The sequence below is a fragment of the Pristiophorus japonicus genome, chromosome 4 (genome assembly GCF_044704955.1).
Source record: "Pristiophorus japonicus isolate sPriJap1 chromosome 4, sPriJap1.hap1, whole genome shotgun sequence".
Taxonomy (NCBI): domain Eukaryota; kingdom Metazoa; phylum Chordata; class Chondrichthyes; family Pristiophoridae; genus Pristiophorus; species Pristiophorus japonicus.
In genome coordinates, this window is record NC_091980.1 from 291,083,292 (window position 1) to 291,098,712 (window position 15,421).

Here is a 15,421-nt window from a genome sequence, read left to right on the forward strand (position 1 = left end):
TTAGTCATTCTTTGCTGTTGTTTAAAATTTTCCCAATCTTCTAGTTTCCCACTAACCTTGGCCACCTTTTATGCATTGGTTTTTAATTTGATACTCTCCTTTATTTCCTTGGTTATCCACGGCTGGTTATCCTTTCTCTTACTTCCCTTCTTTTTCACTGGAATATATTTTTGTTGAGCACTATGAAAGAGCTCCTTAAAAGTCCTCCACTGTTCCTCAATTGTGCCACCGTTTAGTCTGTGTTCCCAGTCTACTTTAGCTAACCCTGCCCTCATCCCACTGTAGTCCCCTTTGTTTAAGCATAGAACGCTCGTTTGAGACACTACTTCCTCACCCTCAATCTGTATTACAAATTCAACCATACTGTGATCACTCATTCCGAGAGGATCTTTTACTAGGAGATCGTTTATTATTCCTGTCTCATTACACAGGACCAGATCTAAAATAGCTTGCTCCCTTGTAGGTTCTGTAACATACTGTTCTAAGAAACAATCCCGTATGCATTCTATGAATTCCTCCTCCAGGCTACCCTGTGCGATTTGATTTGACCAATCGATATGTAGGTTAAAATCCCCCATGATTACTGCCGTTCCTTTTTCACATGCCTCTATTATTCACTTGATTATTGTCCGCCCCACCGTGAAGTTATTATTTGGGGGCCTATAAACTACGCCCACCAGTGACTTTTTCCTCTTACTATCTCTAATCTCCACCCACAATGATTCAACATTTTGTTCATTAGAGCCAATATCGTCTCTCACAACTGCCCTGATATCATCCTTTATTAACAGAGCTACCCCACCCATTTCCCTTCTTGTCTATCCTTCCGAATTGTCAGATACCCCTGTATGTTTAATTCCCAGTCTTGGCCACCCTGCAACCACGTTTCTGTAATGGCCACCAAATCATACCCATTTGTAATGATTTGTGCCGTCAACACATTTACTTTATTTCGAATGCTGCATGCGTTTAGGTAAAGTGTTTTAATACTAGTTTTTAAACCATGATTTTAAGTTTTGACCCCTCCTGCAGCCCCTTTGTATTCATACATATTGTCCCTTCCTATCACCTTATGGTTTACACTTACCCCAGTGCTACTCTACTCTGTTGCCTCCTGCCTTTTGCATTCTTTCTTGGGGTCCTGTTCATCTGCACTCTCACCCACACTAACTAGCTCAGAGCCCTCTCCTGGGTTCCGAATACTCCTCACATTGAGGCACTGAGCTTTCAGGCTTGCCTTTTTATTACACTTTGACCCTTTAGAATTTTGCTGTACATTGGCCCTTTTTTTGTTTTTTGCCTTGGGTTTCTCTGCCCTCCACTTTTACTCATCTCCTTTCTGTCTTTTGCTTCTGTCTCCATTTTGTTTCCCTCTGTCTCCCTGCATTGGTTCCCATCCCTCTGCCATATTAGTTTAACTCCTCCCCAACAGCACTAGCAAACACTCCCCCTAGGACATTGGTTCCGGTCCTGCCCAGGTGCAGGTGCAAACCGGGTGGTACCTCCCGGTTCTGGGGGAGGCCCCACCACCCCCAGAACCGGTTCCAATGCCCCAGGAATTTGAATCCCTCCCTGCTGCACCACTGCTCAATCCACGTATTCATCTGCGCTATCCTGCGATTCCTACTCTGATTAGCACGTGGCACTGGTAGCAATCCGGAGATTACTACTTTTGAGATCCTACTTTTTAATTTAGCTCCTAGCTCCTTAAATTCGTCTCGTAGGATCTCATCCCTTTTTTTACCTATGTCGTTGGTACCAATGTGCACCATGACAACTGGCTGTTCTCCCTCCCTTTTCAGAATGTCCTGTACCCGCTCCGAGACATCCTTGACCCTTGCACCAGGGAGGCAACATACCATCCTAGAATCTCGGTTGCGGCCGCAGAAACGCCTATCTATTCCCCTTACAATTGAATCCCCTATCACTATCGCTCTCCTACTCTTTTTTTCCTGCCCTTCTGTGCAACAGAGCCAGCCACGGTGCCATGAACCTGGCTGCTGCTGCCCTCCCCTGATAAGTCATCCCCCTCAACAGTACTCAAAGCAGTATATCTGTTTTGCAGGGGATGACCGCAGGGGACCCCTGCACTACCTTCCTTGCACTGTTCTTCCTGCTGGTCTTCCATTCCCTAGCTGGCTGTGGACCCTCCACCTGCGGTAAGACCAACTCGCTACTCACGTGCTACTCACATCATTCTCAGCATCGTGGATGCTCCAGAGTGAATCCACCCTCAGCTCCAAATCCGCAACGCTGTCCGTTTAATGTCGGACAGTGCAGCACTCCCTCATTACAACAGTGACTACACTTCAAAAGTTCTCTGTGGCGTAAAGTGCTTTGGGACATCCTGAGGTCCTGAAAGACTCTATAGAAATGCAAGTTAATTTTTTTTTGTTGTGACTCTGGTTCTCATCTGTGGAATGAAACTAGTCAGGGGCTGATTAATGTTTTATCTATAGTAATCCAGGAGACGAGACTTTGATAGTGAAAGTTGTACATGGGCTGTTGGAAGCAGTGAACTGAAAAGGACAAATGAGCATTTTTTTTAAATCTGAATTTCCTATCTCTCTTGATAACAGTGGTTTCACTTACACACAAAAATCTGAAAGAAAGACTTGCATTTATATAGTGCCTTTCACAACCTCAAGTTGTCCCAAATGATGTACAGTCAATTAAATAATTTTGAGGTGTTGCCATTGTTGTAATGTAGGAAACACGACAGCCAATTTGCACATAGCATGGCCCCACAAATAGTGATGGTTGAGGGATAAATATTGGCTTTGATATTGGGGAAAACTCCCCTGCTATTCTTTAAAATAGTGCCATGGGATCTTTTACATCCAAGAGCAGATGCGGCCACGGTTTAATGTCGGACAGTGCAACACTCCCTCAGTACTGCACTGGAGTGTCAGCCTAGATTTTTTTTGAGCTCAAGCCTCGAGTGGGACTTGAACCCACAACCTTCTGACTCTGAGGCGAGAGTGCTACTAACGGAGACATGGCAGACACGTGGGTAACAACGTTAATCATTTTTGGCTTTGCATACTGCTTCCTACTGATTGAGATACTGTATAAATCTCTGGCATGTTTGCGTATGTCTAATGCAGCATGTCACACATGAGTCTCATTATTTTCCTCCATTGTCTTCAGGAGGGAAGCTCTGGTCTCAACTGCGCCACTTCCATCCGTCCATCACGGAAAAGGGTATGGAATTCCCAGAATGCTCCAGTCCACATCACAAGACCATTAAACTGAAAAACAGCTACACCGCACCCTCTCTCTCATTCATGTGTAGTGACAATTCCACAATTGCACCCAACAGCAAGAGGGATGGGCAAAGAGAGACCAAGAATGGACCAATCAGAGAATGCGACAAAAAGTACGGGTACAGCACTGATGGTTTCAGTGACTCACAATCAAGGACCCAACAAGGACCTGTGAATGACCAGTCACCTTACCAAATAAACAGCACGGAGCAACTAAACGCACAGAATGAGAGTGCAAACAAGGCAAACATTTGGCAGGGAAATAATGGAATTTCAAAAGATTGCATAACATTGAGTGGCTTGAGGGGAAGTGGTGAGGGGACACGTTTGCAGGTGGCACACCTGGCATACAGTGATGATGGAACATTTGATCTCACTGCGTTGTTTTCAGAAAAGGATGCTGAGTTAACTCGAATTGGTAAAACTGTGAACCGCACCATGACCATAACTGTGGACAGCTTGATGCAGAAAGACCTTCAGCACAAGAAGAGTCAACTTCTCTACGAGGGTAAGATTTTACGGTGCCATGATTGTTTTTCAGAGAGCGAAGGCTCCAGTAAGACATTGAGCCCAAAGTCATCAAAAATTCACCAAAGCCAAGCCGCTTCAGATTTGTTGAAAGAAAAGGCCCCGTTGGTTGATGAGGAGTCTCAGCATGGATCTAGCCCAATTAGAAGTCCTGTTCGAGCCACCAGCTTGAACTTGAAGGCGAGCATAAGGCAAGGGCGAAAGGGTTCATACCAAATTACAGTCAATCCTTTGGATACAATTGAGAACAATAGCAAAGTTAACTGTGTCGTGGATAATTCTGAGCTGGTCCTTGTAGAATCATCATCTGCCATGCCTGCGAGAAATACAACTGTCACTGTTTTGGGGAAGAGCCAATCAGAGCAGAAGACTTCAGTGAGTGTGCTCAACCCTGTGCAGCAACCTAATGTACATTTGATGTCATCTTTAGCGGTCATTGAACCTCCAATAAAGTCATTAAAATTGAAAGGTGTCTCAACTAAGGAAGTGGAAGTGTTGAACTGTGAAACTCCGAACCCTGTGAGGATTGAACATCAGCTTAAGCTTCCAAACCAGGTTCCAAACTCCGAAGCTTTCTGCAACCACGAGGACTGCAACTCCAGAACTGTTTCAAGCAAAGACACCCGTTGCAGAGCCGAGAGTGGAAAATCCTCTAACAGGATTTCCGGGTCTTCAGATCCCTATCCCTACAAAGCAGAAGATGGGCAGTCTTCATCTCTCTCACCCCAGCATTCAAAAGCTGAACCGTCCATTCCAAGCCAGGCCTCCTTGGGTCTGTCCGAGGATCATATTAGAATCTGGGTGGCTGAGTTGGTCCTTGCCTTAGAAAGCCTGCATCAACAGGGAATTATATGTCTGGATCTAAACCCAAGAAATATCCTTGTGGATAGTGCAGGTGAGAGGGGAGAAAAGGGGAAGAAGAATTTATACTGGTATTTCTCAAATATTGCTGCTTCTGCCACACCGGGATGGAAGTTGTGCTGCATTAAGTCATTGACTTGAACTTCTGTTTTCTATCTCGACAGGTCACATTTGCCTCACATACTTTGGCCAGTGGAGTGAAGTTGAAGTTCAATGCAGCACCAAAGCTATAGAGGATATGCATTGTGCACCAGGTAATGGATGGGGTTCAGAGTACGTGTACTGGATTTCCTGGTGAAGCGCCTTGGGACTTTTTAACCACGTTAAAGGCACTATATAGATGCAAGTTGTTGTTGATTAACTCAGTTGGTAATCCATCACATTTACTGAGGACACAGTTCATAAAGGTTCGAGATTCTCTACTTGTCCTGGGCTAGCTGATCTGAGCTTTGCGGCCATTAAAATCATGGTTCTTGGCTTTTGTTTATTAGGCAACTGCTGCTTGAAATGCATGTACATAGTTGCCAGATGAGACCCAGACTAGGTTGCCTGGTGATGGCCCTCATGCCTGAATAGCATGCCCACACTTTCACTGTAACCTGGTTCCTGTATAAAAAATGGATATTCAGGCAAGGGAGCAAGAAAATTGGACAATTTGGGAAGAGAGCCCTAATGAGTTTACTGGTCAACTAATCTAGTGGGGGGTTGGAGGGGAGGAATGTTTCTGGTAGATTGACTTCATTCTGACTGGTGTCTATTTGCTCGAAGTTAGAGATGGTGCTGAGAAATATCTGTTTTGGTGTTTGTTACTCTAACTTTCAGATCTCTTCTGTCCCTGTTTCAGTGATTAAAGCTATATTCCAAAAGTGTTTTCTGTCATTGTAGTGTTCTTCAAGGTGATTTACCAATTCAGAATAATGAAAAATTATGTTCAGTGTAAATTAATCTGAAGTAGTACATGGAATCATAGAATAGTACAACACAGAAAGAGGCCATTCGGCCCATTGTGCCTGTGCTCCAATTAGTCCCACTCCTCTTTTTGCACAGCCCTGAAAATTTGTGATAAAGAACAGAGAATGGAAATGTAATCTAAATAGTAAAATTGTCAATCGAGAGATCCACTGGTACAGATACAGGTCTTTTTTTTAAAAAAAGATTGCAAGTAGAAAAAGCCATGAGATGTCTGCTTCTACTGTTGAAGATAATTTTGCCTCTAAGCGAGAAGGTGATGAATTCCAGCTGCACTCCAGGAACTTTAGCATGAAATCTAGGCTGACACTCCAGTGCAGTATGAAGGAGTGCTACCTTGTCTTTTGGATGAAATGTTAAACTAATGCCCTATTCTGCCTGTTCAAGTGGATCTAAAAGATCCCACGGTCCAATTTGAAGAAAAGCAGAGAAATCCTCCCAGTGTCGCGACCAATGTTCCTTTTAAGCTGCACAGCCGCACAGCCCTCTGAACCTCCCGCGCAGCCAGTTCGCCAGCCTTTCAATGAGGAAAAACCGTGCATACGCGGTATTTTGAAAGAACCGTGGATCCATTTAAAGGGGCTGCGCACTCATAAACAATTAACGGGAACATTAGTCCCAACCAATATTTATCTCTCAATCTCTTCCGAAACCGGTTACCTAGTCACTTTATTTCAATGCTGCCTGTGAGACCTTGCTTTGAAGCACTTTGGGACAAAGATGGGAGGAAAAGCAATTTGTGAGGAGGACACACACAACATGCAAAAGGACATAGACAGGCTAAGTGAGTGGGCAAAAATTTGGCAGATGGAGTATAACGTTGGAAAGTGTGAGGTTATGAGCTTTGGCAGAAAACAATCAAAGAGCAAGTTATTATTTAAATGGAGAAAAATTGCAAAGTTCTGCAGTTCAGTGGGACCTGGGGGTCCTGGTGCATGAAACACAAAAGGCTAGTATGCAGGTACAGCAAGTGATCAGGAAGGCCAATGGTATCTTGGCCTTTATTGCAAAGGGGATGGAGTACAAAAGCAGGGAAGTCTTGCTACTTTTATGCAGGGTATTAGTGAGGCCACACCTAGAATATTGCGTACAGTATTGGTTTCCATATTTAAGAAAGGATATACTTGCTTTGGAGGCAGTTCAGAGAAAGTTCACTATGTTGATTCCAGAGATGAGGGGGTTGATTTTGAGAGGAAGGTTGAGTAAGTTGGGCCACTACTCATTGGAATTCAGAAGAATGAGAGGTGATCTTATCGAAACGTATAAGATTATGAGGGGGCTTAACAGGGTAGATGCAGAGAGGATGTTTCCACTGATGGGGAGACTAGAAAAAGGGGCCACCCATTCAAAATTGAGATGAGGACGAATTTCTTCTGAGGGTTGTAAATCTGTGGAATTCGCTGCCTCAGCTGTGGAAGCTGGGACATTGAGTAAATTTAAGGCAGAGATTGACAGTTTCTTAACCAATAAGGGGTTATGGGGAGCGGGCAGGGAAGTGAACCCGAGTCCATGATCAGATCAGCCATGATCTTATTGAATAGCGGAGCAGGCTCGAGGGGCCGCATGGCTTACTTCTGCTCCTATTTCTTGTGTTCTTATGTTTATGTTCTTATCTTGAAGAAATGAAAGGCACTATATAAATGCAAGCTTGTTCATTTGGTTTTTTTTCTTTTGTAAAGAGCAAATAAGATTATGGGTTTTATATACAAGGGTATTAAGAATAAAGTAATGAATCTATATAAGACATTGTTTTGGCCACAGCTGGAGTACCATGTGCAGCTTTGGGTGTCTCCTGAAAGAAGAGATAATGGAGTTATTGAAAAGGTGCAACATCATTTCACTAGATTATTCCAGGGATGAGGGGATATAAAGATGAGAGACTTGGGAAAAATCAGAACTATATTTATTAGAACAAAAAAGATTAAGGGAGGGGGTGGAGTGGCGTTTGAGGTGCTCAAAGGTAGTCAGTGAATTTGTAACTAGGGGGTATAAATTTCGAATGAATACTAAAAGCATAGAACAATTCTTTTCATGTAAAAAAAAATTATTAGAATATGAATTTTATTACCAAAAGTGCCTATTGAAGTTGAGTTAATCAATGTTTGAGAGTGATTTAGATAAACATTGGAGGAAGGAACAAGAGTATGGGGGAAAGAATATGCAAAGGGATTAAAGTTAATAGCTCTGATGTGTAGCTAGCACTGTCAGGAGTATGATGGGCTAACTTGCCTCCTTCTGTGCTGAAATTGCTATGGTAACGTATCCTCTTTCCAAACCACAGCAGCTAGTTGTAAGGTGTAGCACAAGTCGGATTCAGAGTAAAGCTCCCTCTACTCCAATCCAACATGTCCTAGCTCCAAGTTCCAAAGAACACCATTGGTTCTCACACCAGCCTTGCTGTGGCACCTCTTGAGTGTGATTGCCAAGGGCACTTTTTGGAAAAGAAAACGTCCAGTTGTGTTGCACCTTTAACACACCCACACCCAAAGTGCTTCCTTGCCTACTTTTGAAGTGCAGTCACTCATTTTACAGCCAATCTGGGACACAGCAAGATCCCACAAACAGAAAATGAAATAAATGTGCATTTAATCCTTGGTTGAAGGTCCACAAACCAGAAAAATTCCCTGAATCTCCAAGTAGTGCCATGAGCTTTTTTAAATCCACTTAAACCGAGGCCTCGTCTATAGGTTTAACATTGTATCTGAAGGACAGCAGCTCCAGTGCAGTACTTGAAGTGGTACTGCATTGTTAGCGTGGCAACCTAGATTATGTGTGCAAATCATTGAATGGGGCTTGAACCAATGACCTGCAGATTTGATTACATCCCACACAAAAAACTACTAGTTAAGCTCAAAGCTATGGAGGTTCAGGGTAAAAGTAGGAATGTATAAGAAATTGGTTGAAGGGCAGAAAATGAGTACTGGTCAAAGAATTAATGTTGGGATTGGCAGGGGAGGGAGGGAGGGAGGGAGGGAGGGAGGGAGAGAGAGAGAGAGAGAGAGAGAGAGATATACTGAATGGGGTACCCCAAGGAACTGTGTTAGGACCACTACTGTTTCTCATTGGATTCAGAAACTCTGGTTAAATTTGCAGACAATACCTATGCGTTAAAAAATGGGTCCGCTGAACAATGGCAGATTAAGTTTAACGTAGACAAATGTGAAGTAGGAAGAACAAATGGGCAACGCACGTACTAAGAGCTGAAGATGAGACTGAAAGAGAGCTTGAGTCTTGGTAAACTTGGCGCTCAATATGTCTACCGAAAGCAGAGGCTCAATCAGCAAAGCCATTAGAATGTTTAACTACATTAGCAAAACAGTAGAAAACATGTCGGAGGATGTTGTGTTTAAACTGTCCAGCGCTCTGGTCAGGATGCACTGTGTCCGGTTCTGGCTGCTAAGAAACGTACTGCAGCATTGACTGAGGCGTACAAGTAATGGAATCGTTAATTAACTGGGAGGGGCGGGGGGGGTGGGGGTGGGAGTTGCAGAATGCAAAGGAGGAAAGTAAATTAAACTTTAAAAAAATATATATATTAAGGTATGGAATGTTGAAATCGTAATGTTTCTGTCCATTGGAGGTCAACTTCCCTAATTTCTAAATCTTTGTTTTGATTTTCCCAGAAGTCGGTGGGGTTGGAGGAGTAACTGAAGCCTGTGATTGGTGGAGCCTTGGCGCTTTGTTGTTCGAACTTCTAACTGGGATGGTAACTGTTCTTGCTAATGCTTTTGTGACATCCTGACCTTTTGTATTATATGTGCCTTATTCAGATCTATCCCGGCTGCATGTATGTGGGTAGGTCCATTGACGAAAACAAATTGCTATAATCGGTTGAAGCATTTGGTATGACTTACATGACTTACATTGGTAAGGAGTCTACCTCTGAGGTGGAATAAAAATTAAATTAAGTGCTCCATCAATTGTAATCTACACATACCGGGGGCTAAATTGCCCCTTTTTTGCGCCCCATTGGCGCCTCCAGGGAAGGCAGCTTTTTCGCCCGGGAGATGGGGGTACTACCACTTGGGATATTGCCCCGGAGGTTTGGGAGGCGCTGCGACCCCTCACCACCTTGTACTGACCCCTTAACACCCCGCGGGGGAAATTGCCATGTGAGGCTGGCGTGGACGGATATCAATGGCAACTTCGCGGGTCGCGAAGCTGGCGGACATCCGCTTTCGGGGCACTCTCTGGTCGGCTCGACGATGGTGGCCCCAGTGTGGTCCGGGCCCCCATCATGCAGCACTCCGTCTGAGTGCTGGGCCGCTGGCCCGGTCTCGCGCTGCCCTGGTGGCCCACTGCTGGCTACCAAAGGGCCATTCAGAGTACGCAGCGGCCCTCCCCTTTAATGGAAGGGGAGGGGCGTTGTAGCGCATTCGCGTATTGCTGGACTCCGCACCGCATTACCGCCCCGGGACCTGCCCCAAAGGAAGCAGAGCACCGAAACAGCGCTCCGCTTCCTTTGAGGGGCAGTAGGCCCAATTCCGCATCGGGGCGGAATTTCTGGGCCTGGGCGATAAAAGTCCTGGCCCCGGAAGGTTACTGCCCCCGATCGGGGTGCGGGGCTATTTCGACCCCACAGTGTCTTGTTTCTCCTTTTCCATTTTTTTTGGTGTCCCAGAGCCATGTAGTATCTCCAGCTGAGAGGGATAGTTCTTTATATATACATAGGAAAGCCTCCCCACCAACCTTGCTCTTGAGGTGTTGTCTGCTACTTATTGGGGTACAGTTCCACGGGTATGAGCGCTGATACCAAGTGTTACCAGGCTATCCAATCCTTGGCAGCAAAATAGGATCTGGTCACGAGCTAATTGTAGATGAGCAAGGCCATTTGATGATTCTTCTGTTCAGAAAGGCCCTTCAGTCCTCCCCCGCCCCATTGCTGCAAATAATTGCCCCTTAAATGATTAGAGTTTTCTTTTCCACTACGCTCCATTCCATTTATTGATCAGTTCCTTTCTCTGAAGAACTTCCTAATATCGCTCCTCAATTTGGCCGCACTTCCCCCCTCACCCCTCCCTCCCCCCCGCACCTCCTCCTCCCCCCCCCCCCCGCACCTCCTCTCTCTCTTTCCTCCCCCCCTGCACCTCCTCCTCCTCCCCCCCCCCCCCCCGCACCTCCTCTCTCTTTCCAAACCCCTCCTGCACCTCATCGTCTCTCCCCCCCCCCACCGCACCACCTCCTCTCCTCCCCCCCGCACCACCTCCTCTCCTCCCCCCCGCACCTCCTCCTCTCCTCCCCCCCGCACCTCCTCCTCTCCTCCCCCCCGCACCTCCTCCTCTCCTCCCCCCCGCACCTCCTCCTCTCCTCCCCCCCGCACCTCCTCCTCTCCTCCCCCCCGCACCTCCTCCTCTCCTCCCCCCCGCACCTCCTCCTCTCCTCCCCCCCGCACCTCCTCCTCTCCTCCCCCCCGCACCTCCTCCTCTCCTCCCCCCCGCACCTCCTCCTCTCCTCCCCCCCGCACCTCCTCCTCTCCTCCCCCCCCGCACCTCCTCCTCTCCTCCCCCCCCGCACCTCCTCCTCTCCTCCCCCCCGCACCTCCTCCTCTCCTCCCCCCCGCACCTCCTCCTCTCCTCCCCCCCGCACCTCCTCCTCTCCTCCCCCCCGCACCTCCTCCTCTCCTCCCCCCCGCACCTCCTCCTCTCCTCCCCCCCGCACCTCCTCCTCTCCTCCCCCCCGCACCTCCTCCTCTCCTCCCCCCCGCACCTCCTCCTCTCCTCCCCCCCGCACCTCCTCCTCTCCTCCCCCCCGCACCTCCTCCTCTCCTCCCCCCCGCACCTCCTCCTCTCCTCCCCCCCGCACCTCCTCCTCTCCTCCCCCCCGCACCTCCTCCTCTCCTCCCCCCCGCACCTCCTCCTCTCCTCCCCCCCGCACCTCCTCCTCTCCTCCCCCCCGCACCTCCTCCTCTCCTCCCCCCCGCACCTCCTCCTCTCCTCCCCCCCGCACCTCCTCCTCTCCTCCCCCCCGCACCTCCTCCTCTCCTCCCCCCCGCACCTCCTCCTCTCCTCCCCCCCGCACCTCCTCCTCTCCTCCCCCCCGCACCTCCTCCTCTCCTCCCCCCCGCACCTCCTCCTCTCCTCCCCCCCGCACCTCCTCCTCTCCTCCCCCCCGCACCTCCTCCTCTCCTCCCCCCCGCACCTCCTCCTCTCCTCCCCCCCGCACCTCCTCCTCTCCTCCCCCCCGCACCTCCTCCTCTCCTCCCCCCCGCACCTCCTCTCTCCTCCCCCCGCACCTCCTCCTCTCCTCCCCCCCGCACCTCCTCCTCTCCTCCCCCCCGCACCTCCTCCTCTCCTCCCCCCCGCACCTCCTCCTCTCCTCCCCCCCGCACCTCCTCCTCTCCTCCCCCCCGCACCTCCTCCTCTCCTCCCCCCGCACCTCCTCCTCTCCTCCCCCCCGCACCTCCTCCTCTCCTCCCCCCCGCACCTCCTCCTCTCCTCCCCCCCGCACCTCCTCCTCTCCTCCCCCCCGCACCTCCTCCTCTCCTCCCCCCCGCACCTCCTCCTCTCCTCCCCCCCGCACCTCCTCCTCTCCTCCCCCCGCACCTCCTCCTCTCCTCCCCCCCGCACCTCCTCCTCTCCTCCCCCCCGCACCTCCTCCTCTCCTCCCCCCGCACCTCCTCCTCTCCTCCCCCCCGCACCTCCTCCTCTCCTCCCCCCCGCACCTCCTCCTCTCCTCCCCCCCGCACCTCCTCCTCTCCTCCCCCCCGCACCTCCTCCTCTCCTCCCCCCCGCACCTCCTCCTCTCCTCCCCCCCGCACCTCCTCCTCTCCTCCCCCCCGCACCTCCTCCTCTCCTCCCCCCCGCACCTCCTCCTCTCCTCCCCCCCGCACCTCCTCCTCTCCTCCCCCCCGCACCTCCTCCTCTCCTCCCCCCCGCACCTCCTCCTCTCCTCCCCCCGCACCTCCTCCTCTCCTCCCCCCCGCACCTCCTCCTCTCCTCCCCCCCGCACCTCCTCCTCTCCTCCCCCCCGCACCTCCTCCTCTCCTCCCCCCCGCACCTCCTCCTCTCCTCCCCCCCGCACCTCCTCCTCTCCTCCCCCCCGCACCTCCTCCTCTCCTCCCCCCCGCACCTCCTCCTCTCCTCCCCCCCGCACCTCCTCCTCTCCTCCCCCCCGCACCTCCTCCTCTCCTCCCCCCCGCACCTCCTCCTCTCCTCCCCCCCGCACCTCCTCCTCTCCTCCCCCCCGCACCTCCTCCTCTCCTCCCCCCCGCACCTCCTCCTCTCCTCCCCCCCGCACCTCCTCCTCTCCTCCCCCCCGCACCTCCTCCTCTCCTCCCCCCCGCACCTCCTCCTCTCCTCCCCCCGCACCTCCTCCTCTCCTCCCCCCCGCACCTCCTCCTCTCCTCCCCCCCGCACCTCCTCCTCTCCTCCCCCCCGCACCTCCTCCTCTCCTCCCCCCGCACCTCCTCCTCTCCTCCCCCCCGCACCTCCTCCTCTCCTCCCCCCGCACCTCCTCCTCTCCTCCCCCCCGCACCTCCTCCTCTCCTCCCCCCCGCACCTCCTCCTCTCCTCCCCCCGCACCTCCTCCTCTCCTCCCCCCCGCACCTCCTCCTCTCCTCCCCCCCGCACCTCCTCCTCTCCTCCCCCCCGCACCTCCTCCTCTCCTCCCCCCCGCACCTCCTCCTCTCCTCCCCCCCGCACCTCCTCCTCTCCTCCCCCCCGCACCTCCTCCTCTCCTCCCCCCCGCACCTCCTCCTCTCCTCCCCCCCGCACCTCCTCCTCTCCTCCCCCCCGCACCTCCTCCTCTCCTCCCCCCCGCACCTCCTCCTCTCCTCCCCCCCGCACCTCCTCCTCTCCTCCCCCCCGCACCTCCTCCTCTCCTCCCCCCCGCACCTCCTCCTCTCCTCCCCCCCGCACCTCCTCCTCTCCTCCCCCCCGCACCTCCTCCTCTCCTCCCCCCCGCACCTCCTCCTCTCCTCCCCCCCGCACCTCCTCCTCTCCCTCCCCCCCGCACCTCCTCCTCTCCTCCCCCCCGCACCTCCTCCTCTCCTCCCCCCCGCACCTCCTCCTCTCCTCCCCCCCGCACCTCCTCCTCTCCTCCCCCCCGCACCTCCTCCTCTCCTCCCCCCCGCACCTCCTCCTCTCCTCCCCCCCGCACCTCCTCCTCTCCTCCCCCCCGCACCTCCTCCTCTCCTCCCCCCCGCACCTCCTCCTCTCCTCCCCCCCGCACCTCCTCCTCTCCTCCCCCCCGCACCTCCTCCTCTCCTCCCCCCCGCACCTCCTCCTCTCCTCCCCCCGCACCTCCTCCTCTCCTCCCCCCCGCACCTCCTCCTCTCCTCCCCCCCGCACCTCCTCCTCTCCTCCCCCCCGCACCTCCTCCTCTCCTCCCCCCCGCACCTCCTCCTCTCCTCCCCCCCGCACCTCCTCCTCTCCTCCCCCCCGCACCTCCTCCTCTCCTCCCCCCCCGCACCTCCTCCTCTCCTCCCCCCCGCACCTCCTCCTCTCCTCCCCCCCGCACCTCCTCCTCTCCTCCCCCCCGCACCTCCTCCTCTCCTCCCCCCCCGCACCTCCTCCTCTCCTCCCCCCCGCACCTCCTCCTCTCCTCCCCCCCGCACCTCCTCCTCTCCTCCCCCCCGCACCTCCTCCTCTCCTCCCCCCCGCACCTCCTCCTCTCCTCCCCCCCGCACCTCCACCTCTCCTCCCCCCCGCACCTCCACCTCTCCTCCCCCCCGCACCTCCACCTCTCCTCCCCCCCGCACCTCCTCCTCTCCTCCCCCCCGCACCTCCTCCTCTCCTCCCCCCCGCACCTCCTCCTCTCCTCCCCCCCGCACCTCCTCCTCTCCTCCCCCCCGCACCTCCTCCTCTCCTCCCCCCCGCACCTCCTCCTCTCCTCCCCCCCGCACCTCCTCCTCTCCTCCCCCCCGCACCTCCTCCTCTCCTCCCCCCCGCACCTCCTCCTCTCCTCCCCCCCGCACCTCCTCCTCTCCTCCCCCCCGCACCTCCTCCTCTCCTCCCCCCCGCACCTCCTCCTCTCCTCCCCCCCGCACCTCCTCCTCTCCTCCCCCCCGCACCTCCTCCTCTCCTCCTCCCCGCACCTCCTCCTCACCCCCTCCCCGCACCTCCTCCTCTCCTCCCCCCCCGCACCTCCTCCTCTCCTCCCCCCCCGCACCTCCTCCTCTCCTCCCCCCCGCACCTCCTCCTCTCCTCCTCCCCGCACCTCCTCCTCACCCCCTCCCCGCACCTCCTCCTCTCCTCCCCCCCCGCACCTCCTCCTCTCCTCCCCCCCGCACCTCCTCCTCTCCTCCCCCCCGCACCTCCTCCCTCCCTCCCCCCCCCCCCCCGCATCTCCTCCTCTCCTCCACCCCCCCCCCCCCCCCCCCGCATCTCCTCCTCCCTCACCCCCGCCCGGCATCTCCTCCCCCCCCCCCTCCCGCATCGCATCCTTCCTCACCCCCCCAGATCTCCTTCTCCCTTCTCCCCCACCCCCGCATCTCCTCCTCCCCTCCCACCCCCCCCCCGCATCTCCTCCTCCCCTCCCACCCCCCCCCGCATCTCCTCCTCCTCCTCTCCTCCTCCCCCCCCCCCCCCGCATCTGCTCCCCCCCTCCCTCCCTCCCGCACATCCTCCCCCCCCCCCCCCCCCCCCGCATCTCCTCCCTCCCTCACCCCCCGCCCGGCATCTCCTCCTCCCTCACCCCCCGCCCGGCATCTCCTCCCCCTCCCCCCCGCATCGCATCCTTCCTCACCCCCCAGATCTCCTTCTCCCTTCTCCCCCCGCCCCGCATCTCCTCCTCCCCTCCCACACCCCCCCCGCATCTCCTCCTCCTCCTCTCCTCCCCCCCCCCCCCCGCATCTGCTC

General features: G+C 54.0%; 1 protein-coding gene across 1 annotated transcript in view; it reads left to right on the forward strand.

Annotated features, from left to right (window-relative positions):
* The window catches only part of rps6kl1 (ribosomal protein S6 kinase-like 1), a 72,181-nt gene that overhangs the window by 50,776 nt on the left and 5,984 nt on the right, over positions 1–15,421 (forward strand). Inside the window, exons 8-10 of the mRNA XM_070877568.1 lie at positions 3,151–4,689; positions 4,820–4,909; positions 9,248–9,330. Of these exons, the coding sequence (XP_070733669.1) occupies positions 3,151–4,689; positions 4,820–4,909; positions 9,248–9,330 (1,712 nt within the window). The remainder of the gene's footprint in view (positions 1–3,150; positions 4,690–4,819; positions 4,910–9,247; positions 9,331–15,421) is intronic.